Source organism: Prunus persica, chromosome G4 (assembly GCF_000346465.2).
Source record: "Prunus persica cultivar Lovell chromosome G4, Prunus_persica_NCBIv2, whole genome shotgun sequence".
NCBI classification, from domain to species: domain Eukaryota; kingdom Viridiplantae; phylum Streptophyta; class Magnoliopsida; order Rosales; family Rosaceae; genus Prunus; species Prunus persica.
Genome location: NC_034012.1, coordinates 10,134,597 through 10,159,059, shown reverse-complemented (window position 1 = coordinate 10,159,059; position 24,463 = coordinate 10,134,597). Strand labels below are relative to the sequence as shown.

At 37.4% G+C, this 24,463-nt stretch overlaps 3 protein-coding genes and 1 long non-coding RNA gene across 5 annotated transcripts; 3 read left to right on the top strand and 1 right to left on the bottom strand.

Annotated features, from left to right (window-relative positions):
- Nucleotides 1,156–4,529, bottom strand: LOC18780247 (glutamate receptor 2.8). Its single transcript, XM_007213998.2, has 5 exons — nt 4,322–4,529; nt 2,791–4,031; nt 2,357–2,669; nt 1,866–2,257; nt 1,156–1,773 (listed from the first exon to the last, which is right to left on the bottom strand). Exons 1-5 carry the CDS (start codon nt 4,527–4,529, stop codon nt 1,375–1,377), a joined length of 2,553 nt encoding a protein of 850 aa, XP_007214060.2. The 3' UTR covers nt 1,156–1,374.
- On the top strand, nt 5,950–6,497 carry LOC109948925. Its single transcript, XR_002271377.1, has 2 exons — nt 5,950–6,130; nt 6,296–6,497. It is a non-coding gene; the product is annotated as an uncharacterized LOC109948925 (long non-coding RNA).
- Nucleotides 16,903–21,984, top strand: LOC18778993. Of its 2 annotated transcripts, none has more exons than XM_020562912.1 (9): nt 16,903–17,423; nt 18,552–18,776; nt 19,067–19,248; nt 19,343–19,488; nt 19,768–20,026; nt 20,138–20,283; nt 20,633–20,894; nt 21,142–21,322; nt 21,641–21,813. In XM_020562912.1, exons 1-9 carry the CDS (start codon nt 17,021–17,023, stop codon nt 21,709–21,711), a joined length of 1,875 nt encoding a protein of 624 aa, XP_020418501.1. In that variant the 5' UTR covers nt 16,903–17,020; the 3' UTR covers nt 21,712–21,813. The 2 variants fall into 2 exon arrangements, with proteins under 2 accessions (XP_020418501.1, XP_020418500.1); XM_020562911.1 differs by having other exon boundaries at nt 16,906–17,423; nt 21,142–21,447; nt 21,641–21,984.
- On the top strand, nt 22,417–24,463 carry LOC18778786 (uncharacterized protein At5g64816). The gene is made up of 2 exons (XM_007212173.2): nt 22,417–22,580; nt 23,919–24,463. Exon 2 carries the CDS (start codon nt 23,953–23,955, stop codon nt 24,328–24,330), a length of 378 nt encoding a protein of 125 aa, XP_007212235.1. The 5' UTR covers nt 22,417–22,580; nt 23,919–23,952; the 3' UTR covers nt 24,331–24,463.

Sequence of the window (24,463 nt, the reverse complement as noted above, 5' to 3'; positions counted from 1 at the left end):
TTTAGGGGATGGTCTGTTGGTGTATGTGGCTCATACAAGTCATGATGTGTAAATCCCACATCGGATAATACAATAATAATCTACCGTTTAAATACAGGCGGTCCACTTCTAATTGCCTTAAGGCCTTTTGTGATAGAACCCCACACCTAGAGGTCCATTGGGTTTTTTCTCTCCTAGGTGGGGACCATATTGGTGCAGGGTTTGAATATTGGTTCATTTGGTCTCAATCAGAACTGGTCTCATACCTTGTGTCCATTTAAGTTCAAGTTGAATAGTCAAGCCACCATATCCAGATTTTCTAGATGAGTGTTCCAAAATCCACCAAATGAACTCAATTTTGCACAAGAAAGTCCTTAGCAAATAATGAATTTGTACGTGCATGTCATTAGAAATTTAGCAACGGCATAAATAATTCTTGATTGGCCTAAGTGCTTTCACGTTAACGATGGGATTGCTAGAAGGTTACTTTATCTTCATAAAAATATGTCTGGGCTGAGGATTATTCACTGTGATGATCTAAACGGTAGATATGTATTGCTAGATATTACACAATGAATTCAAAGTTTTGAATTTCGGAGGAGATGAAACTGAAGCAAATGCAAATAGAGTGATTGGGATATTGTAAGGGCCATATATATAAAATATACAGCTTATAGATTACTACACCACTTCAATTGACAACAATTTCCTCAATTCATGAAGCGCTTTTGCAGCGGTTACATGTCTCCGTAATATGAAATTGATGGGATCTTCTCATTGAAATCTAATGCTTTTAGCTTTGGTGTTCTAGTACTTGAGGCAGTGGCACAAGCTTAACATTCTTGCAAATGTAAGTGTTGGCACCAATTTTTTTTTACTTCATCCTAGTAGAATTTACTATGATGAAGTAAATTCAAATGATGATGAGGCCATGGTGAAGAAAATGATGAGAGTCCTCTCCTGGTGCTTGAGATTTGGATGCGAGCGTAACTTTTAACAGTCTGTACAATGTTTCAGAATCAGACCTCTAAAGTAACAATTCTGCAACCAGTTTGAAGCATAACACAACTGACCGGAATTGTAAAACAATAGAAGATACACAAATTATAGTCTTAACTGAAGATTCTTTCTTTTGGCGGAACTATGTTACAGTGTTTAAAGTTATGGTATTGAATGATGAGCCAGCGGTTCCAAATAACCCTCACTGGCAGGTAATGGTCCTAACCGATCGAACAGTTGGCCAATTCTATGTATTTGATACCGTGGTTTATTGCCCTCTTTACTGTGCTTCCCTTTGTACAATATGGTAAGACTTATACTCTATGTCATCTATCGTAATGTAAGTGGAAAAAATCTTTTTGGTTAGCTGCTTTTGTGTCCAATGTTCTTTAATGTTTAGACTTGAGCCTGCAAGGCACTGGCATTCGGAGCAATTGCAGGACTTTCTGCATTGGTATCACTGTCTCTTCTGGAGAACCTCCTGTTTGGATTGCCCCATTTTTTCATTGCGGCTAACATGATCGTCCAGTTGGTTTTGCATTCAGCCACTGATTTATGAATGAAAAAAGTGTAAACCACAAGAGCAGTTGTTGATGTCCCTCCCGTGAATACGAATAGTACCCAAAAGCTGTTGGGGCTTAGACTCTGATCACCATTGTCTTTTTGTGCATCCAAGTCCAAGCACTTCAGAGAGGCCAGCATGCTGTTCTCTAAATCTCGAAGCTTACCACTTTCGGTTACCTTTAGCATTGCTTCAGTTACCTCAGGAACCAATGGAGAGCCTCTTGGAAATACCTGTGACATAAAAGTTTATCACAATCTCTTACTTAAATAATAGTTTAATTGAAGAGTAAGGAGATTAACTTCGCGAGAGGCTAGAGCATTACAAATCCAAATCCTCCAACTTTGAATGTTGGTCCAGCTTCCATGAAGACTTTGCAGTACTTTCGAAGGAAAATTTTGGCCAGAGGGGCTTCAATAAAAGCAGCAGCAATTACTTCGCTTTTGAGGGCTTCAGCATATTCTTCTACGGAGTCAAACTGCTTAATGTTGTGGATGCCCAAGACTTCCCTTAGATAGGCTGAAACAAAGGAACCCTTACAATAACCAACCATGGCATTGCTTTGCCGCAAAGCGTCAACATCTGTTATGGTGGGTTCAAGCTGCTGGACAGTGAGCATGCTCGCAAGGTTAGCCGTATATGTCTGTGTGATGATTAGTGCCATAAATAGCCAGACAACCATTGTCATCCGTGACAAATTGCTATGCAGCTTACCTCCTTTGCTCAGTCAAATGGAGTAAATGATATTAGGTACATATATAATCTAATCCAATTTTCAAAGGAAAAAATTTGAAATTGAACTTTTATATTGATTACCATGTAAAGAGAAGAGAGTGGTGAAGGATAGCCAAATCAAGCTTCCTATTTGATTTAGCACAGAACCTTTGAGTTCGGAGCAGTGGTTTCGTTCTATCAACCATACAACAAAGCCATTGTAGACATTGATGGCTCCTATGAGTACCCACATGGGTTTTGTGAAAGGCCTCATGAATAACCATGCTTTATTGCATGTTTTGGACATGACTGGAACTATCATTACCAATCCTGCTTCGGTATAGGGGTGTGTGAATTCTGCATGCTCATACCGCTGGGACACGATTGCTACATCACCAACTACAGCATCAAATTTCTGATCCAATGCATGGACAGTTCCAAGTCAACATAGATTAGTCTTAGTGCTTGAAATATAAATGTGCAGTTTGGAACTAATTAATCAAGTTAAGAGACTAGAAAGTAAGTAAATCTCTTACATGTAAATGGATTTGCTCCACTAAAGAATCATATCCGCCATTGAAAGGACATAACTCATACGGCAAATGGTAAGGCAGCTCCTCTAGGGTCGCTTTGAAGAGATCTATTGCAAGTCCAGTGAAAGATAAGTTATTCCTAAATGAATCTTTTTCCACATTTACATACTCTTTGAATGTTGATCCGTTTGGCACGCCAATTCTCAGCGTGGTTGCTTGTATTGGTACAGTCCACCCTTTTGGAGTATACCAAGGCTCTCCTGGCCAAACCACTGGCCCCAAATCTTTCATAGAAGGGTAGTTAATAGCAACTTCACCAATAGTCTTCGAGAATCTTGTTCCATCTGACCAGTATCCTAGTTCTCTGTAACTCCTTCCCACCACATTGATGATTTGAAATACATGTTGTGGAGCTAAGTTTTGTTCAGTGAACTTGATTCTTCCACTTAAGCCATGAAAATCACTTCTCAAAAGTTTTGCTAACAGTTTCCTCCCTTTGCTGCCTTCTGTCGAAGCTAGAGCCACTGCCCTTGCAGCATCGTAAGCCTGAGCAGCAAAGATGCCAGGCTCATTGTTACCCTCTTCAGGATGTTCTGATCTAAACCTTCTACAAAACGTATGATAAAAATCCTGAAATTGGTTTCCACTTTCGGGGAAGTAGCTCTTGACTCCGATGATCCCTTGCATTGAGGAGATGCTGGAGGCATTAAAGGAGTTGACAAGGCTTGTTATAGGATCAGTGGTGATCCATACATAATCCTTTTCCATCATCTTCATTTCTTTTGCCTTTTCAAAAAGTTGTGCCGCCAATGGCACAGACAAATGCACAACAAAGACTCTACATTGGTCTTTTTGAATCTTCTCAAGCTCTTCTATTAATGAAGAAGAAGCAAAAGGTTGGAGAGCTACAAGATGGCTAATTTCTGCACCAACTTGTCTCAAGGCATAAGAGAGATGAGGTAAAACTTCATTGGCCAAAGAATCTCTGTCTTGGTAAATTACAGTGACTCGATGCCATTCCCAAGACTGAACTATATCAGCTATTGCTTCCATTTGTTTCAACCGGTCACGAGAAGCTTGAACTAGAAAAGGCCACAGCTCAGTCGCCCACTTTGGAGTAGCCTCAGCAAAAGAGACAATTGGGGTATGAGTCTCACTGCCAACCTTAACTACTAATGATGTCTCTTCCCATGTATGTGGTCCTAGAATGGCTTGCACTTGCTGCCCATCTATAAGATCTCTAGCTGCAGATTTGATAAGTGCAATGGCATTGGAAATGTAAGATGCTTTTCATTATAAATATTGCCTTGGAGAAAAGCACTTACAGAAGCTATAGCAGTCGACTATTTACCTTATTATGAATTTTTCAAGCCAAAAAATTTAAAAGACCAAATAAGAGGGAAAAATAAAATGCAGACATAAAAAAATGGACTGAATTTATAATTACCAGATAGTTAGACTGATAAACATATATAAAACTTATGCTTAAACCATAGACATATAGCTTAATTAATTAGGAAGGGAAAACGCCTACCTGCAAGTGCTGCCTGCAAGGGGTCCTCCCTCTGAGAGTTTCTTATGTGCAGAGCCAATCTCTGATTTCCAGTGGCATGAAAATCATCAACTGCCATTTCAATTGCCACTCTCTCTTCTTTGCCAATTCTTGAACTGTTATCTATAATTGCACCTATTATGCCCATTCTGGGTTCATTCTCTGGTTTATTGGCTCTTCCAAATGCCATTCCTTCCCTCAACATTAAAACTGTGATCAAGAAATAAAAAAGAGGAGCAAACCCAGACATTTTTTTGGAGGACCTTTCCAATTGAGAGGGGCGATAATATACTAAACTTACACACATAACACAGATGTTAGGACTCGAACTCATATATTTTTTAAGAATGTCTGCAAGTATCTCTCTTTCTATTTATATGCACAAGAATTCTGTCATATTTTTTTACTCGGTCAACAAAAATATTATTCCTTCCTTCCTCTTCTTTGGTCTTAGGTCAACATTAGGAATTAATCAATGTACTTTGATCATTTTCTCCTCTTTTGCTTCATAATCAATATTTATATATATATATATATATATTTGAGTAGTGTTTAACTTCTGTTGACTTGTTTATACTAGCACAGCACCTGAAGATTGGAATTGGTAATGTGAGCAGTACCCCTTTAATTTCATGGTTATGTCTTAGTAGTTTCCCTTCATACCAGTCCAAAAGACTAGAAAAGGTCTTACTTTGAATTGTTCACTTGGGATCCCTTCAAGCATAGAGTATAGAGATATTTAGTCATATACTTATTCTTAGCACTAATAATATAGATAAACCCTACACCATTTAATTTCTATAAACAAACCCAAAAACAACCTAAAAAATGACTGCTGGCCCTATTGAATTTAATTTTGATTATTAAATTACTTTGATGCCCTATTGAGTGTTTTGGTGTTTTTTATGAGATTTTGGGGTTAGTTTTGTTTTAAGAAATCAATGACAGTTTTGTAATTTAAAAGAAGTTAAAAGCCTTTTTGTTATGTTGTAAATGAGCTTTGGGTGTGTTTCTAAAGTCCATTTCATATATAGTTTTTTTTATTTATAATTTAGGCTCCTATATTTGGTATAATAGTGAATCTCCCATATAGAGATATTCTAACTCTTGGATTTGCAAACCTCAACTAATAATCTATTTATCTAGTTTGTTACTTTTTACTTTTACTGAAATTCATATTTGTTCTATGCATGTTTATTTATTTGTTCAGAACCATTAGTTTGAATTAATTTATGCAAATTGTTGGTACCCCTGTCTCGTAGTGTATATGTACATACGTCGTACTCTACCCTATTTTGAAATTATATAATTTAGAATCTTAGAATATGGAAAATCACGGCATATGGACTGAGTCAGGTCAACAATTACAGAATCTTAGAATTGAATCACGACCTCTGATTCTAGATATTTTTGTTGTCAAAGAATAGAAACTTCGTTTATATTTTTCTTTGTTATTTTCTTTAATAATTTTGACTTATTTAAGCTGATAATTTGTTAGATAAAATTAGAGGAGTGAAAGACCCACCACAAGTTTGGAGAGAAGTAGTATATCTTTGAACTTTGACTCCAGTACCTACTTTCAAATTAATCATACATTGCATGTATGAATATATCTACCATTAACAAACAAAAAACAAGGAAAATTGAGGAAAATACTATATCCCTTTTCTCTCTCAGCTCTCTCTCTCTCTCTCTCTCTCTCTCTCTCTCTCTCTCTCTCTCAGCTCTCAAAGTTTATTTTCTCTGTTGTTTCTTGCAAATCAAACTCAAGCACTCAACCAATAGCAATAGGTTTGTTACCCTTTCTTGGAATGAAATTTGGTTACTTGATGATTGTTTCATGCCTCTAAATTGATGATTCTCTATGTCTGTTTTTGGGTGTTTTGATTTCCACCTAAAATCCCATTTCAATCCCTTCATGTGTTTAATTGCTTACCCAACCAGTCATTTTGACAGAGCGGCAAAATTCAGCATCGCTCCAATTGGCTTCTTGTGCTCTTCGACATTCACGGTTCCTGCTGAGGATGTAAACACCAGCCTTCCAACTGTCTTTGCCTTGAGGCATGCCTTCATGATGTGATGTCTAGCACTGTAACATCCCGACCCAAAATATAATCCTTCGTGAATTAAATTAATTAAATTAAATTTGAATTTCCAATTTTGCTCTTGAGAATAGAGGTAATTTTGACACTTTTTGATCCGGAAAGATTTTGGAGAGGTGAGTGGCACCATTGTGTAGAGCTCTCGATACGAGTTTGTAGACATGCGGCCAGTGGTGGACCTGTGCAAGCGCAAGGAGGTGCACCTGCATCTCCAGTCGCCGAAAAACTCCATTAGAGCTGCTGGAATTTAGACTAGAGACGCACACAACCTGCTCGACGAAATGCACAAACCAACTGGGGTTGCGTTGCTGCTGCTACTGTGTGCTGCTCGCAGCGCGTGAGCTTTTTTTTTTTTTTTAACAAAGCCTAGCCAAAACAACGTCATTTTGGACCAAGGTTTTTTGAAACCAAAAAAAAAAAAAAAGGAAAAGAAAGGGAAACTGCTGGGCCATTTCGTGGGCTTTTCAAATGGCTTCTATAATTCCTTACTTAATTTGGATTTTAATTGGGAGTTCTCTTTATTTAAATGGGTTTTGGGAATTCCTTATTTAAGTGGGATTGAGAATTCTCTTTATAAAGGACCAATTTAACATTACCTAATTTCATCAAAGTGTGTGTGCATCACAAGTATTGTAGGTTAATTGTAATGTTATTTTTTTTAATTAATTATGAATAACATTAGTATTATTTAAATTATAAGGATGTTTAGTTGTTGTTTTTTTTTTTGAGCTCTTAACTTTTAAAAATTGCACCTCCACTGAAAAATTCATGGGTCCGCCGTTGCTTGCGGCACGCCCAATTTCGAGTTGTAACAAAGGAGGAAAAGTCTGAAAACGAAAAGGATGAAAAGGTAATTTTAAGATTGTTATTGTGGCAAACAGTACCGCTACAGTACCGTGCTACAGTAACCGGGCAGTTTTAAATTTTCTTTTTCTTTTTCTTTTTCTTTTTCTTCCTCCCCCTCCCTTCGCAAGAAACAGCCCCCCTTGTTACTATTCACCCGCTGGGATTTTGGGCCACCACAGCCACGTTCGGCGGGACTGGTGCCAAAATGTCAAGCTCGACTTCATCTACCAGCCCCATCCCATCTCAGCCGCTGGTACCACCGTTTTGCACTGGAAAAATTGAGAAATCCGATCGGTTTTGACCCACTTTTCTCAACGCTCGTTCGAGTGATTCCGGGAACCAAATCTTTCGAATTTGGTATCTTTTCTCATCCTCTCGTTGTGTTTTAGTTGCTGGTTGTGATATATAGGGGAAATTTCTGCGTTTTGGGGGTTAAATAAGCAATAAGAGTTTGGGTTTTCGGCCTCCAATTACGACCACTTCCGGTCACTTTTTGGGGTAGGCCCAAGTACAAAAGTCACTCCAAATAGGGTATTACTCCTAAGGTAGGAGTCTTTAGCCGTAATATTTATATTTTTCGGCGAAGCGTTATTGCTTTGGACACCCACGCGCTGCCGGCACGTGTGGCAGCGCGTGGGACACTGTTTGGCCGATCTTAAAGTCCTATAATAATCCTTATGTCGTCCCGAGCATGACGGTATGCTCGGATATGGTTTTGGGTATCGTTTGATCGTCGATATATGCGATATCCAGGTTTGACATGTTCGGACTGTTGGATCGGCCCCATTTTAGTATATGTTGATCTAGGCTTCCTAGGATCATGTAGGAATTTACGGATCGTGAATCGAAGCCCCATATGTTCCAATTTAATAACTCAAAGTTTGAGTTTTACGATAATCATGCGATCGTGAGCGATCCGACCGTTCGATTCGAACCAAACTTGCAGGACGTGTACCCTAAACCTTGTAGAACCTATAGGAACTTTCGGATCATAATTTGGAGGTTGTGAGCCCCGTGGGCCGTTTGACCAAGTTTGGGTAGTTTGACCCTTGGTTGACCGTGAGTCTTCCGAGGTAGTTTCACCTTTCTAGGAGGATTAAAATGACCTTATTGACAATTCTTGAGTGTTATGTGAGTTATATAAAAGGTCAAGTTATTTGTGATTAAGTCTTGGATGGATTTTTGGGGAAAATCGGGAATTGAATATTACGGTTTAGTGTGGGAAGTTATATGATTACATTATGTGTAAAAGTACACACTTCCCATACGTGGCATTGGAATTTTCGGCGTATGGAAAGATTATGTGATTATTAGGTCTCACACATGGCGTTGGAATTTCCGGCGTGTGGTAAAAGAATAAGGAGAGGAAAAAGAGATTATTTTACTATATCGGAGAAAGATTGATGCTTAAAAGAATAATGTTTGGTGTGTTGTGATTTAAGGAAAAAGGGAAAGAAACAATTCTAGAATTTACTATTTTGTATTGCTGTAATGGATTGTATATTATTGGAACCGAGATTTTTGTAGGAAGAACTACGTGTGGCTTGATCCCTCACAAGGGGTACGTAGGTAGCATAGGGTAGTACCTAGGCGCAACAGAGGACTAAATCTTACTTATGTTGTTTTAATTGGGTATTCTGACCTTGTCTTTGGTCTTGAAACTCGATTGCAATCGAGGTGCGATTAAATAATTGTTCATACTCTCGTTGAGCTAAGGAAGTGTGGTGTGGTTGTGTTTTGGTCAAAACCGGTATAAAACCCGTTTTGGTTGGTTGTACGATTTGGGCTGAGGCCTTAAACTACTTGCGTTTGTGTTAGGATGTTAAACATCATATGATGGAATTTGGGAGGTTATGTTATGTTGAATACAGTGGGCATTCATAAAAATTGTTTGAATTCATTACTTGCATTGTTTAGAGAATTTTTGACTTAAGAGCGTTGTTGATGTTTTGCCTCGGATTATTTAAAGTCCGGAGGCCGTTTATGTGAATTGCATGTTATTATCTTGTGCAAGCTACCGGTTAGGTTTTATTAACTGTGTTTTCAACAGGTTGAAATTTGGAAAAAGTTAAATTTACAGAGGAGACTCTACCGAAATTTCGGCAGAAAGTCTCGGTCTTTATCTTGTGGTCATGACATCAGAGTGATGTCGGAATTTCCACAAAATTCGTCTCGGATTTCAAGAAATCCGAGACGGGTCCTGTCAAGCACCCCATTTATTGTTGGCTTGATCACTTCGTTCTGCCAAAACACAACACGTTTTCACTTTGTTTTATTTTCTCTTCATTTTAGTACACTGTAAAAAGCCCAAAACAAAAAAATCTACTGGCGCTCCTGATAAATAAATGTGCATTATTTTATCTGTTTTCAATTCTTCTTCTCAACCAAAGCACGAAACTTGTCCTAATCAATTTTCTAATCGGCATTCTTATTTGCTCTGTGTGTTACTGTAATTTAATAGGAATATATATTAATATAAGCTTTCTTCTGAATCACGAAACCCACCTCGAAGCTCACCTCCATCGTCGACCCCTAGTTGCGACCTTAACAGCCAAGCCACCAGGTTCTGCAGAAAAGATCCAAGAAGAGCTCTTCCTCTTCAGCTTCTTATAGTCCCAGCATAAGAACAAAATCACAAAAGAAAGCCCCAAAATAAAAAAGAAATGAAGGTATTGAAATTGGATTTTAGGTGGAAATCAAAAGACCCAAAACCAGACATGGGGAGAGAGAGAGAGAGGAGAGAGAGAGAGAGAGAGAGAGAGAGAGAGAGGAAAGTGTTAAACAGGCAATAAGACAGTATTTAATTTATAGATAGTAATTGATAAATAATAGGGTGGGTACTGGGTAGTATTTGGCCACTAAATTTGCAAATGGATAGTATTTTGCCCAATTTCCCAAAAAATAAATCAAGAAAAGACCAAAATTATTTTCAAACAATTTAACTTTATATTTACGTGACCCAACATATACTCACTCACTGGATCTGTATGGAGAAAATCCAAGAACCTGAAAGAAAAAATAATTATTATTATTATGGCTAACGACATTTTAGACGCCATAGGTTTTAACATTCGATCAATTTACACCTTCTGTCAATTTCACCGTGTAAATTGATCGAATGTTAAAACGTTATGGTTCAAATTGAAAAAATTCAAACCCCATGGCGCATTTCGATAATGCCCCTAAACCTGCAGACAAAATGTTAGAGAACCACTAGATCTCAAAAACTTATACTATTTGGAAATAGGCCGCCGGTATATGTCAAGCTAACAAGTTAAGCGTTACTTTGCACCTTGCAAACCAACAATGTATGATAAGAACAGCAATTAAAGATTTCGAACTCAAGAACTCCCATAATCAAAGCTCTGATACTATATTTGAAATCACAAGACCGCAAAAACTAAGAGGATCCCAACCAATTTAGGATATAAGTACAATGCAAGTGCCTACGAAATTTGCGGAAGAGAGAGTCTAGCATGAAATAAAAGAACTTGTCGAGTTAGCCAAGGTGCTTGCCTGAGGACCAAACTAGGGGTTTTCAGATTTTGATTGATTACCCTCTTTAGAAGGCTGCAGGCAAGTCATCCTTGGCTACCAAACTAAGCTCCTTTTTTCATGTTTGACATCTCTTCCTTTTGAATATTGTGATTAATATTCTACAAATGGGATGCCAATACAATGTTTTGAGCTCTCTATTTATAGCTAATGAGATATTCTGATTCGTTCATATTCAGCTCCCCTCTCATCAATTTGCCTCATTCATTTGCATTTTTTCTACTCACTTTTTACCACTTTTGGCTGGTCGTAATGGAATATATATATTATGAAGGCTGCAATGCTACCACTATGTCCACTGATTTTCATCAAACATTCCTTGTGCTTTGAGGATCAACTTAATTTGCGGGGACTTCTAGCTTCAGTAATAGAGCACTTATTCTCTTATATCCGGAGCAAGAATTTAATTCTTGTTTTCCTAAATCCTAAAATGATCTCTAAATGTGTCACTGCAAACAAGCATATAGCTAATCAACATTTGGGATGATAATTTGATTACTGTCACTGAGTGTAGCTAGGGCACCCAAATAATTAGCTGATTAAGTCTAACTAATTAACTTGGGATGGTAAAGCACAAAATCTATGCAAACCTGATTTCTATCTTTCACTTTATATACGGGAACTTGATTCCAACATCATGCATATCAATTCATTTGAGATGCCCCATGCCACCTTCAAAATAAAGTCAAGGCGATTTCCACTAAAAAAGGAAAGGTTTTGCCCTGATTGACTTTGTGTTTTGAGGCTCACATCAGGCAAACGTATGATTAAAAGGGGTTTGTTTTCTCAAAATTCCTTCTCTTTTTCAATTGGATGCTCACATACCTTTATTGATTTGGGCTTTCCCAGTTCGCTTGCAGCCATGCTTTAAAACATTGCATCAATTCTTGTTTGAGATATTTATTTAAAAATTCATTTTAGCATGACATATTATACAAAAATTCTTATAGAGCTTATTTGGAGAGAAAAATTCAAAACTAGCCACTTGTCATGGTCTAATTGGCTAAAATTTTATAAGAACCAATTAGAAAATGACAAATTACTAATTTTGGCTTTTTCCCTCCAAATAAATTCTATAAGGGTTTTTGTATAATATGTCATGTTAGAATATGCCTATTTGTGGAAAGCCGTTGGTAAATATATTTACAATAATATTCGTATGTTGGGGTTTTGAGCATTTGCTTGAAACGTCCTTTTAGTTGACTTCTTATTTTCACTCACGAATTTAAGATATCTCTTTTAACTGGCCCTTTAGCAGCTAGAGAGTTCATAATGTTGAGTAAAAAATCTGTGTTTATTTTGCTTTTGCTTTAACTTGTCGTAGTTGTAGTTGAAGTGAAGAAATGTCTTCTACAGTATACTTAACAAGTTATGTTGCAAATTATGAACCTGAATAGTACATTCAAACACAATTTTACTTCACAAATGATTCATATTTGCATTATGAAAATGTAATATGTCAAATTGGCTAAAAAAATTTGTGGTATAAGATATTTTGATTGTGTATTATGAAAACTTAATGCGGACTCACTATATTGACCAACTGGCAGAATTCATATATGTTGAATCTTATTTCAAATCACTCAATTCAAATAAGTTCTGATTATTAGTATTGTGTGTTGGGGAGCTTCTAGAATGAAGAGTGTAATAAGCTCCTCGCTCTAAGCATTTCCATTGTGTGTTGTGTGCTGTGTGGCGCAGAATTGTTCTAAATAGTAAGCCCATAAGTTAATAAACAATTAATCTGCGCCCCGGTAAAGCAGCCCAATCTTCATGTTTAGCCGTGCGGCTTTACAGGGGTTTTTGGTTTTTTTTATAAAAATAAATAAATAAATAAATAAATAAATAATATCGCCATGCGGTTATATTCTTTTAAAATATAATATATTTAAAGAATATAGCCGCGCGGCTATACTACGGTTTTTTATTAAAATAGTATAGCCCGCCGGCTATACTTTTTTTACACATGGGCACTAGCGCTGGCGCGTCCCTTTTTTTTAAAAAAAAAAAAACAAATAGTATAGCCAGGCGGCTATCTATACTAGGTATTTTTTCATTTAAAAAAGCATATAGCCGGGCGGCTTTACTAGGGCCGTGTTAAAATATAAATAGTATAGCCGCACGGCTATACTCATTTAAAAGATAATATCCTTAACCTGGATCAAGGCTTTGAACTTATACCCTATCACGTGGCTAAGCTGCTCTCTTAGGATGACCTGCACACTTCAAGCAATTATCATAATAAGGGCAGACTAGGTGTGCCCCAGTTGAATCCTCTCCAATGGCTAAGTTAGAAGTGGTTTAAAGATGAAAGAGAGATGAAGAGTTGGCATATGAGAATATTTATTATCTTTGCCCTAATACGGGTGAAGAGTATTTATAGGGGGAGAAGGAGAGGGCAAATATCCTCCAGTCTTTTCAAGGGAAGAGAGCTCTTCTTTACCCAATGGTCGAATTAGAGAGCAACTACGGGCGCTCCTCACCAAGCTGGTTACAATGGATCAACTAGCCAAGCGACACTTGGCTTTGGATATGAAGCGCATTAAATGATCCATTTCCATCACTAGGCTGGCATCAGGCGCATGGAGTGACTGACTCAACAGGGGTCTGGTCATGTTAAAATAACAACACGTCTTTGGTTACACAGCATCACGGTGTTCGGGTCGGTGTTCGAATGCCCGACCAAGGTTTCACACTATCTTATGACAGGTTCGGCTAGAAGGCCTTTTATCAACACCCAGGGTGGTCAACCTGGTCGGTTGAGTACAAGAGATATTTGGTCTCTTGTGGCCACACGGTGCTCTCTGATAGGCTTGACTCACAGTGATGATATCAACCATCAACAACCTTATTAACGCACACTGATCTTCCTAGCTATACTTTTCAAAGCTTTGAAAGCATGAAAATTGACATGTAGCTCCCCTCTTCATTCCAAGGAGAGCAAGAAGAGAATATGAGCAACAACATCACCAACACTGCATATTGGGTTTTGGTTCTTCTTGTAATTATAGTCCATGACAGGACCTACTCCGAATTACCCAAAATCTGGGACGAATCTTGTGGAAATTCCAACATCACCCCGATGTCGGGCCCACTTGGTAAAACTGTAGTCTCCTTTTTCCAAAACAAATAAGGCACAAGACTTTCTGCCAAAATTTCGGCAGAGTCCCCTTTGTGAATTAAACATTCCCCAAATTTTCAACCTGCAATAAAACACAATTTAAAAAGCCAACTGCCAGCACACACAATGTAATAGCACACAGTTTACAGACAAGGCCTCCAGCCTTCAAATAAATCAAGGCAGAACCACTAGTGGTACTCTTAAGTCAATTAATATACTAACAATGCAATTAAAGAACTCAAATAAATTTTACGAGTACCGCTGTAATCCACATTAAATAACATCCCACAAATTTCTAGCATGCATCAACTACCATCTATGAATTATCACCAATAGTCCCAGGGGCCTCGGCCCATAATACCATATAATCAAACCTAAAAACAACATTATAACGTTTAGTCAGCGGCTGCACCTAGGCGCTACCTTAGGCTGTCTACATACCCTTACTGAGGGATCAAGCCACACGCAATTCTTTCTACTAAATCCCGATTCTAAACACATACAATACCTTTATTCATCTCTCTGTTAAACACAAAATCTCCCTATACGCCGGAACATCCAACGCCACGTATGGGGTCTGTCAACACGCCGGATATCTTACGCCACGTGTGACCTAACCATCACATAATCTCCCTAAGATGGCGGAACATTCAACGCCACGTAAGAGGTCTGTCCTCAAACCGAATAACCTACGCCACGTGACCTAACAATCACAAAATCTCATCATATGCCAGAATATCCAACGCCGCGTATGGGGTCTGTCAACACGCCGGATAACCTACGCCACGTGTGACCTAACCATCACATAATCTCCCTCATATGCTGAAACATCCAACGCCACGTATGGGGTCTGTCCTCACGCCGGATAACCTACGTCACGTGGGACCTAACAATCACAAAATCTCCCCATAAGCCGGAACATCCAACGCCACGTATGAGGTTTGTCAATACACCGGATAACCTATGCCACGTGTGACCTAACCATCACATAATCTCCCCCACACACTGTAACATCCAACGCCATATATGGGGTCTATCCTCATACCGGATAACCTACGCCACGTGGGACTTAACAATCACAAAATCTTCCCATATGCCGAAACATCCAACGCCACATATGGGGTCTGTCAACACGCCGAATAACCTACGTCATGTGTGACCGAACCATCACATAATCTCCCCCATACGCCGAAACATCCGGGGCTCCGATTCACGATCCGCGAATTCCTACACGATCTTAGAAATGTCTAGATTATCATATATTAAATTCAAGACTATCCAATTGTTCAAACCTATCGAACCCGGATAACGTACAATAGGCAAAATCCGTTCGGGGTTCAAATGTCAACCAAATTGGAATCTGAAAGTACCTACGTGCTCGTGAAGACCAGGAGATCACTTTAGGACATAACGCCGATCCATTACTTGGCCCACGCGCCGACAGCGCGTAGGTGCCTTGAATAATTTCTGGCGGCTAGGAAAACTCTAAACCACCGGCCAAGCTTCCTAATCTAGGTGTAAAACCCCATTTGGAGACACTTTTGTTCTTGAACATACCCCGAAAAATGACCGAAGTGACGAAATCAGAGGCCGAAACCGGCCAAAACTTCTATCGCTTAATTGACAACCAAAATGCAGAAATTGATCCTAAATAACCCAACCAGCAACTAGATCACATTGAGATGATGGAAAAGCATGCCTGGATCGCATGATTTGGTTACCGGAAACGTCCGAATGGGCTTTCGAAAAATCTGTCAAAAACCGCTCGAATTTCTACTTTTTCCGGCCAACACCGGTGGTTCCAGGGGCTATGGTTGATCAGAAAAGGAAGATGAGGTGGCCGCAGTTTGAACGGGTCCGGCCTCGTGGCCGGTGGTGGTCCGTGGTGGCGACGGTGGCTCTTGGAAGCCACGGCTGTGTAGAAAAACGAAGGGAGGCTACGCGCGCGGAGAGAGAGAGAGAGAGAGAGAGAGAGAGAGAGAGAGAGAGAGAGAGAGAGAGAGAGAGAGAGAGAGAGAGAGAGAGAGAGAGATGAGGGCTTTTCTGACTTTTATCAAACCTTTTTTGCAAAATTTACGATTGTGCCACTAGTGATGTTTTGCTCGTAACTTTTTCGTCACAGCTCCGATTCAAGCCCACTACGTGTCTAAAGACTCAACTCGCCGTGCTCTACGCAACGGTAAAGTTGAAATTCCTAAATTCCTTCCTGGTCAAAAAGTCAACTTTAAACTTAATAAAATATTCTAGGGGCAAAATGGTCTTTTATCTGAATAAATTAATATTTACCATTTATTTAGGACCGGGTCGTTACAATCCAAGTCGGAGGCCGTTCTTTTAGACTGGCTTCAGATGGTGGAACAGATCATCATCATCATCATCCTTAAATAATTATAGTCTCTTTCTATTGAAGGATCCTTCAAATAATTTTATTTGAGGGACAACCTTTAGGGTCCCCTTCAAATATTTTTTCAATGATCCAAATAATCTATTTTTTAAGTCTACATTCATAAATCATCCTTACAAAAAATTAAATAAACCAGAAACCATTTTGATATTCAATTGTGTCCTACAAAATCAATAAACATGGTGCTTCAAGAAAGTACTAAAATTTCAATAATTCAATTGAGTGGTCAAATGATATCGAATTCAAGTGATTTTTTATAATAACGAATCCCTAAACCATATATATATATATATATATATATATATTAGAAAATTAAGAAGAAAACAAAAATGAACAAATGCATGTGCATCAAACATGACGGCCACCAAGGTCATGAGACTGGACAGACCCAAAAAGAAAAACAACGTTACAAAGTTTTAAAAAAAAATTATGCACACCTTTCAGACTTATGAAACAATTGGTTGCTTTGTGTTTTCTGATTAGGAATAAAGTCACCAAAGATCACCTAATCCACTAAATAAACAATCAACAAAAAGAACACATTGACCTTATTAGTGCACACTAATCTCCCTAGCTATTCTTTTCAAAGCTTTGAAACCATGAAAACTGGCATGTAGCTCCCCTCTTCATTCCAAGCAGAGCAACAAGAGAATATGAGCAACATCATCACCAAAACTGCATACTGGGTTTTGGTTCTTCTTGTTATAATAGTCCAAGTCCGAGGCCGTTATTTTAGATTGGTTTCAGATGGTGAAACAGATCATCATCATCATCCTCATAATCAAAATCAAAGCAGCAGCAGCTCCCTGTTGCTTTTCAAAGGAATTGATTCTGCAGAAGAGGAGACATGTGAGCAGCTTTATGGGTTCTTGCCATGCTCCAACAGTGTGTATGGGCAAGTGTTTCTGATGGTGGTTTATGAGTTCTTGCTGTTTCATGGAGAGTCTTATTTGGCTGCTGGGGGTGAGCAGATTTTCCAGATTTTGGGTCCTGGTGTCTTTGGTGCCAGTGCATTTCATGTCCTTGGTGCCCTTCCTGAGTCTCTTTTACTTCTTGGTAGGTAACTGAAATTTCCATCTTCTTCATTAATTTCTTTTTTCATTAGTTTTTTTCTTCTTATATCACTTTGATTGGTTTTGTGTGTGTGTGTGTATGCATATATACACTTACAAATTTCTATCTTCTTCCTATGTTGTCACAAAATCATAGAGGATGCTAAATGTTCTACAATATATGATCCATAAACCTTCATATACACTCTCAACCCTACTCTTGACTTATGTGGATAGGATCTGATTTCTGATTAATTATTCAAATATCGCTAAACATGTTATGTCAATGACGCATCTTAAATATTAAATTATCATTTGATATATTGCATTGTCGAATTATTAATCTGAACTACACATCATTATTCATTAAATTAATGATTATTTTCATCCATGATATAATTAAGCGGAAACTTACTGCATCTTCCAACATTAAAAAAATTGACATTGAACGAAAACATAGCTGGCATTAGAATAATTATATTATATATGAAAAATGTGACTCTCACAAATAAAAATACAGCTTTTGTTGTTTATTAATACATAATATTGCTGGCTGTGAGGGATGCCAACTGTCAATAGTGATGATGTGATATCAAACATATACTTGCCTGTGATTTGCAAATTTGTTGGACAAATTTTCTGATACAATTATTTAATGGACAAGTTACAACATGGCTTACGGTTGGCTAAAGTCAAATGTTGTACGGCTTGGAAGAGTCAACATTCACTTCTTTTTTTTTTGGGGGGGGGTGTAAAATCAAATGGGTGAGTTACATGCAACAAATATAAGATTTTATTATAACAAAATAACAAAATAGTGCTATCCCGTTTTATATAACAAAATAATTATATGAAACATGTCAGTCTGTGATTGGTTGGAAATAACACAATAGTGTTATCTCGTTTCATATAAGTATTTCTGCATCTACGACATACAAGACGCACAGAAACTAAAACCAAATCAGGGAATAAAAGAATCAAACAAACAATTGAATTATTGATGACACCAAATTAATTAGGCAAGTTGCAATTTAGCTTGGTTATTGTACTAGAGTCTACTTTGATTACATATAGATTCATATAGCATATGACTGACTAATTGTAATTTTAATTTGAAAACCCTTGTTTACAGCTTCTGGACTTTTTAACTCCAAGGACATTGCTGCGGAATATGTGTATACTGGAGTTGGGTTGTTGGCTGGAACATCAATTTTGCTCTTAACAATACTTTGGGGGACTTGTGTAATTGTCGGCAGCCAAGACTTTCCAAATGAACTCAGCTCTGACTCTGAGGCTTCCAAGGATTCAATTTCCTCTCCACCTTTATCATGGAAAAGACTACCTGCATCCTTGACAGGTATTGGATTATTTCCAAATAAAAAATAAAAAAATCATGTATCCTCTCTACAGTAATAAATAAGGAAAATAGGTTTAGTCAAGTTGGCTAGAGCATATGTGCTCCCGACTCTCCATTGTAGTTCGAATCCCCCTTCTCGTAGTTTAGATTAGATTATATATATATTTCTAGACACTGAGTTTCGACCTAATTTAAAAAATGCACCATATAATTACAATAATTACTTTGAAGAATGTTCACTGTCAACTTTTTCATTTATTATTTTTTTTACTTTTCCTTTGAATTCATAGGTTGTGGTATTACTACGGATGTAGAGACCAGCCGCCTTGCAAGGATTATGATTTGTTCAGGAGCACCATTTCTTATAATGCAAATTGCAAATATCTTCCAATCTTCTTCCAAGGAACGCATTGCCATCTTGATTGCTCTCTGTGTTTCTGTTTTCTTCCTTTTATTGTACTTTATTTATCAGGTATACACATCTATTTAATCTTTTTGCTTGCTAATGTTACTAATTATAATGTCTATGATGAACTCATAATCTTCAACATCTTAAAACCCTGCAGATCTTCCAGCCCTGGGTTCAAAAAAGAAGATTAGAGTTTGTCAAACATGGGCATTTGGTGTCAAGCATTTTACAGCATGTACAAAAACATGCACTAGGGAGACTCCTCACTGTCCAAGGGGCACCGAATTTATATGCTATCAGAAGGTGAGGCTTCCTTGGAACTGCGTGGATATTTGCTCTACCACTGGAGCTCTGCGTTTTCTTTTTCATTCTTGTGTATCCGTCAATAATGCTAGAGTCACCAAATTTACTCATCAAATGATCCGTCAGTGCACGTGTTAGCGTCTTATCTATAAGAAGTAAAAGAGGTTCGGTTTTGGAGTAGGGTCATATATATGATTTTCAACTAAGAATTAGAGGGTATATATTGTTTATTATTGATCACTCTGCTTAACTTAATGAAACAATGTGTATACATTGCAGGCTATTTGAGGAAGTGGATGAAGATGGTGACAATTATATATCACTTTCTGAAGTGAAAGAACTTCTCCTTGAAATCAAATTCATATCAACAGAAGACGATAAGGATAAAGGAACAGCAGAAGTGATGAAACAGTTTGACCTGGATCGTGATGGGAAAATCACTAAAGATGAATTCATCAATGGCTTCACAAAGTGGATTGATGAGGTCAAGGCAGTGCATAAACAACATACCCAAAGATCGTTGGAGAACATATATGAGGTAACTTGAACATATAATTAACATTTACATACTGCATTATGTGAAAAAATATATTGCCTTATTCATAATATTACTTCCATTTTCCTCATTAATTTGTATATGCTTTATTAGGTCTTTCAACCTTGGATTGAAAATAGGAGAAGAGAACGTGAAATGAAGAAGAATCTAATGTCAGAAGTACTAAGACATGTCCAAAGCAATTCACTTGGAAGCATTCTCACAGAAGATGGCATGCCTGATATACCAAATATTAGAAGGTTAGACCACATTTGGTTGCTATACGTGTGTCGCGTACAAACTTTTTATTTTTCAATCAACGTGGAGGGAGAAATCGAATCTAGCACCACATCTTCTAACATTAAAAAGAGAAATACCAGTAGACCAAGAATTAGTTAGTATACAAACAATTATACTAATAATAGTGACACACTTTGTTAGCTTGATATATATACAATGTTGGTTCATTTTCTAACAATTTAAGCTTCGAGTCCGGTGGTAATGTAACATAGTATGAGAGTCTTTGGTAATCTAACATAACTATCATATAGATGTAATTAATCAGCAATTAATCTATGTCTTTTGTTCCTTTCCACGTGAAAACAACAGGTTGTTTGAAAAGATTGATCTTGATGGAAATAATAATATATCGCAAGCAGAACTAAAAGAACTGATCGCGGATATCAAGTTTGGTAAGATTCCAGGGGACATGGATGAATCAGTTGTGAAATTGATAGAAGAACTTGACACAAATGGAGACAAAATGATCAGTGAGGAAGAATTTGTTACTGGATTAACAAAATGGATAAATAAATCCAATGGTACTCAACCCCCCTCCTCGTCGCGTGAATCTGAAGACGATATCTATCAAGTAAGTAACGGTAAAAATTTTAAGGGAAATGGACTGAAAACAATATTGCTTGGTATATGAGACACTTCTTTTTACATGTCAATCACAATCCGACACATATACGAGTTAAAACACAAAAAATATAAAATTTCTCCACACGTATCAAACCGTGATTCACACATAACGAGCCGAGTATATTTTGATTGAAAAGAACTATCATGCATGCATACAATTGTAAAATTTAATTCTTTAAAGTGAAATTATGCAGAGAACTTGGGAAGAAACAGATAGGTTGGTGGATGAAGAGAAAGGCGAAGGTGGATCATCTGTAGACAAGTCCATATGGGCTTGGTTGAAGGCCATAACGTATTTGGTGCTTGGATTTGTTGTTTTAGCAGTTCTAGCAGAGCCTCTTATAGATAGTGTTCAGGCTTTTTCCGAAGCTGCAGGTATTCCTTCTTTCTGTGTAGCATTTGTGCTTGTCCCCTTGGCAACAAATGCTAGGCAAGCCACTTCAGCAATTAAAGCAGCTTCTAGAAAAACACCAAGAACCACTTCTTTGACATTTTCTGAGGTTTGTGATTTTCTAAGTTCATTTTTTCAATTAGCCAACGGTGTCTAAATCAGTAAAAAATAGTCTTGACTTGCAAATCAGTAGCTAACAGCGTGTGAGAAACCCCCCAGTTTAGACTATCGATTGTATTCAAATTTCTTTCATTTTCATATCTTGACCAACTTTCCTTTCTCTCTTTTTTCATTGGATGCAGATTTATGGTGGAGTTTTTATGAACAATGTGCTGGGAGTTTCTGTGCTTCTAGCAATAATTTATGCTCGTGAAATGACATGGGAATTTTCTGCTGAATTATTGGTGGTTCTAATTGTCTGCACTGTAATGGGTATCATTGCAAGTTTTGTTTCAACCTTTTCTCTCTGGACAGCCTTCTTGACCTACCTGCTATACCCTGTTTCGTTGCTTTTAGTCTATCTTCTCAATGACGTTCTCAAATATACTTGATTGATACCCAAACTACTACAGTGTGAAGCATATTATTATTTTTGTAACTTAGCAGCACATGTATTTAGAATCAAATTTTCCTTTCTTTTTTTTTTTTATAATTATTTTATCCCAAAGTTTTGTCATTTTTTATTAGAGTAGATTTTATTTCGATTCATTAATTAATAATATACAATATGGAAATAATGGACATGGATTGCCTTCTTTTTTTTTTCCCCTATTTTTTTGTTCTTTATTTTTTTCTTCTAAAAAATACCATCCTCCATGGGTTGTACAATGCACCCTAGAATCTTATTAATACACCCAGCTCTGAAAAAAAAAAAAAAAACCAAATTTCCCAATTTTATCCATGATTAGAAAATATTTTAAAAAAAATAAAAACAGAAATAAACCAAACCATATAGCTCATGGATTTTTCTTCAACTTTTTGAGCTTTTTTTTAAAGTTTTAAATTCAAAATAATTTTAAAAAATCGTCAGTTAGAACTTAGAACTGGGTGTATTGGGTTTTACTGTTTAGATTGGGCTTCTGGCCCAAGAAGAAGAAACATTTCTTCAACCTAACCGGTCGCTGCCTCAGATTCTCAGAAGCTCCTCACCTTCACGACATTCACAGGCACCTCCAGGAGCTCTTCAACTTCGCAAACTCTTGCACGTTTACTTCTCCAACTCCCAAAGCTTCATACTTTTCAGTGAGTTATCCTTTTCTCTGCTCGAAATTTTCAAGGATTTTGAATCAGTTACTGCCATGGCCGCCCTTACTGAAAATTGATTTTAATTTGGCGATTTTAGATTTTTGTCTGTAATGTTTTTCCATTTTTGAAAATTTTGATTTGGGAAAGTCTTGATTTTGATATGAACTTTGATCACGAGGTTGGGCTTGACTGCAATGGTTGATGAAATGCCTCTTTGAGAGTTTGAGACTGTAATTTTTCTGTGTGTTTTGTAGTCTTCCTAGTAGGCATTCATGTATCATATGATGCATTGTGACAAATTGTGTTATTGGAAATAACTAGTGGGTCTGCTCTGCCGTATGCATAAGGGTTTATCTATCTGCTTATTTTTATATTTTATTATTATTATTTAACTAAGTTCCAATAACTGAAGTGAAGGGGACAAGAAAAATATTGAGGAGATGTTTTGAAATACTTGTTCTTGTTAAAGGGAAACTTACTGAAATTGTGCTATTGTGCTTAAGATGGTTGCTTTTTTTGAAATACATAAACTGGGTTGTTTTCCAGTTGAATAAGGCTGCACCTTGTATCAATTTGCATGTGTGTATATATAGTCATCAGATATTTTCTACTGAGACTTGGTCAAACAAATTTCTAGAAAACATGAACCCGGAAAAAATTGACAGAGAGAGGCTTGCAATGTAGGAAATGTGCGAGTTATATTGTTTTTCAAGTTTGATGTCCCCAGTTTTTCAGTTTCAAAATTTTCAAACTTAGTGGCCTGATTCCTATATCCCTTGGAACTTAAAATGTATAATGGCTGTACATTCATGATAGTTACTTTTTTATTTTCAAGGCAAGAGTATATTCAAATGTTTTCTCAGGTGACTCCAATATTCTTTTGAACATATTAAGAAAAATGAAAATATCTTATCTAGGCTTTTTTGGCAAATGCCAACCCCCTTTAGCAATCTTTCCTGTTTTCTCTATTGTTTTTCTACAAGATGACATGAGTCAACTTGGTTGCGATCTTTTGTTTGGAACTGAATTAGAGAAAAGGTCGGACTAATGCTTGTACATTTTCTCTGTGGCCTTGTTCTTGCATGGGATTCATTTTATTTTGCTCTACAACTTCTGCTATATGTTTCTCTTTTTTATTAGTTGACATTGTATCTGTTACATGTAATTCAAGGATTCTCTCACAGTGACCTGAATATTTCAGGCTTTAGTTGTATAACCATTGGATTATGCCAAAATGACAAGTAGAATTTTGTAAAGTGATGCGTAAGCGAAGATTCTAATGATAACTAAATGATCAGAAAGTTCATTGTATTTCCTTCTTTTTTTTTCTGTTAGACTTCTGAAGAAGAGATTGACCAGTGCATTGGTGATGGTGGAAGTGTGGTGGTCCCTGTTAGCCGCTATCCCTGCAGTGGTTGCAGGACAAGCAATTCGAGTGAAGAAAAGGCGTGCGGAAGAGGAGAGAATAAAGAGTGCTAGAGGGAGGGAGAAGAGTTCCGATGAAATTTTTGTATGTGAGAGGGTGTGCACATCGAAGAGAATGCTGAAAAAGGTTGGTGCATTCTCAAAGGACCCAATTCCTGATACTTGTGTCACTGTCTGCGGTGTATCTGAGCTCGATGCCTGCGCGGATGCATGCGCGCGGACGGTTTGTGTAAACCAGCATCAAGTACCAAACTGGAATGACATCTGCCTTAGAAGATGCCAGAGTGAATGCTTGAAACTCTCATCCTCAAGTTCTCTTTAAATGAGAAACATGTGTTACAAGGGGAGTTATCATAGTGTTGGTCACTCCCATTTTCTGACATAAATTCTCTGATTATGAATGTGATTAATGTTGCTTGTGCAAGTCCCCTTATCATCAGTATTTTTCTTCGTCA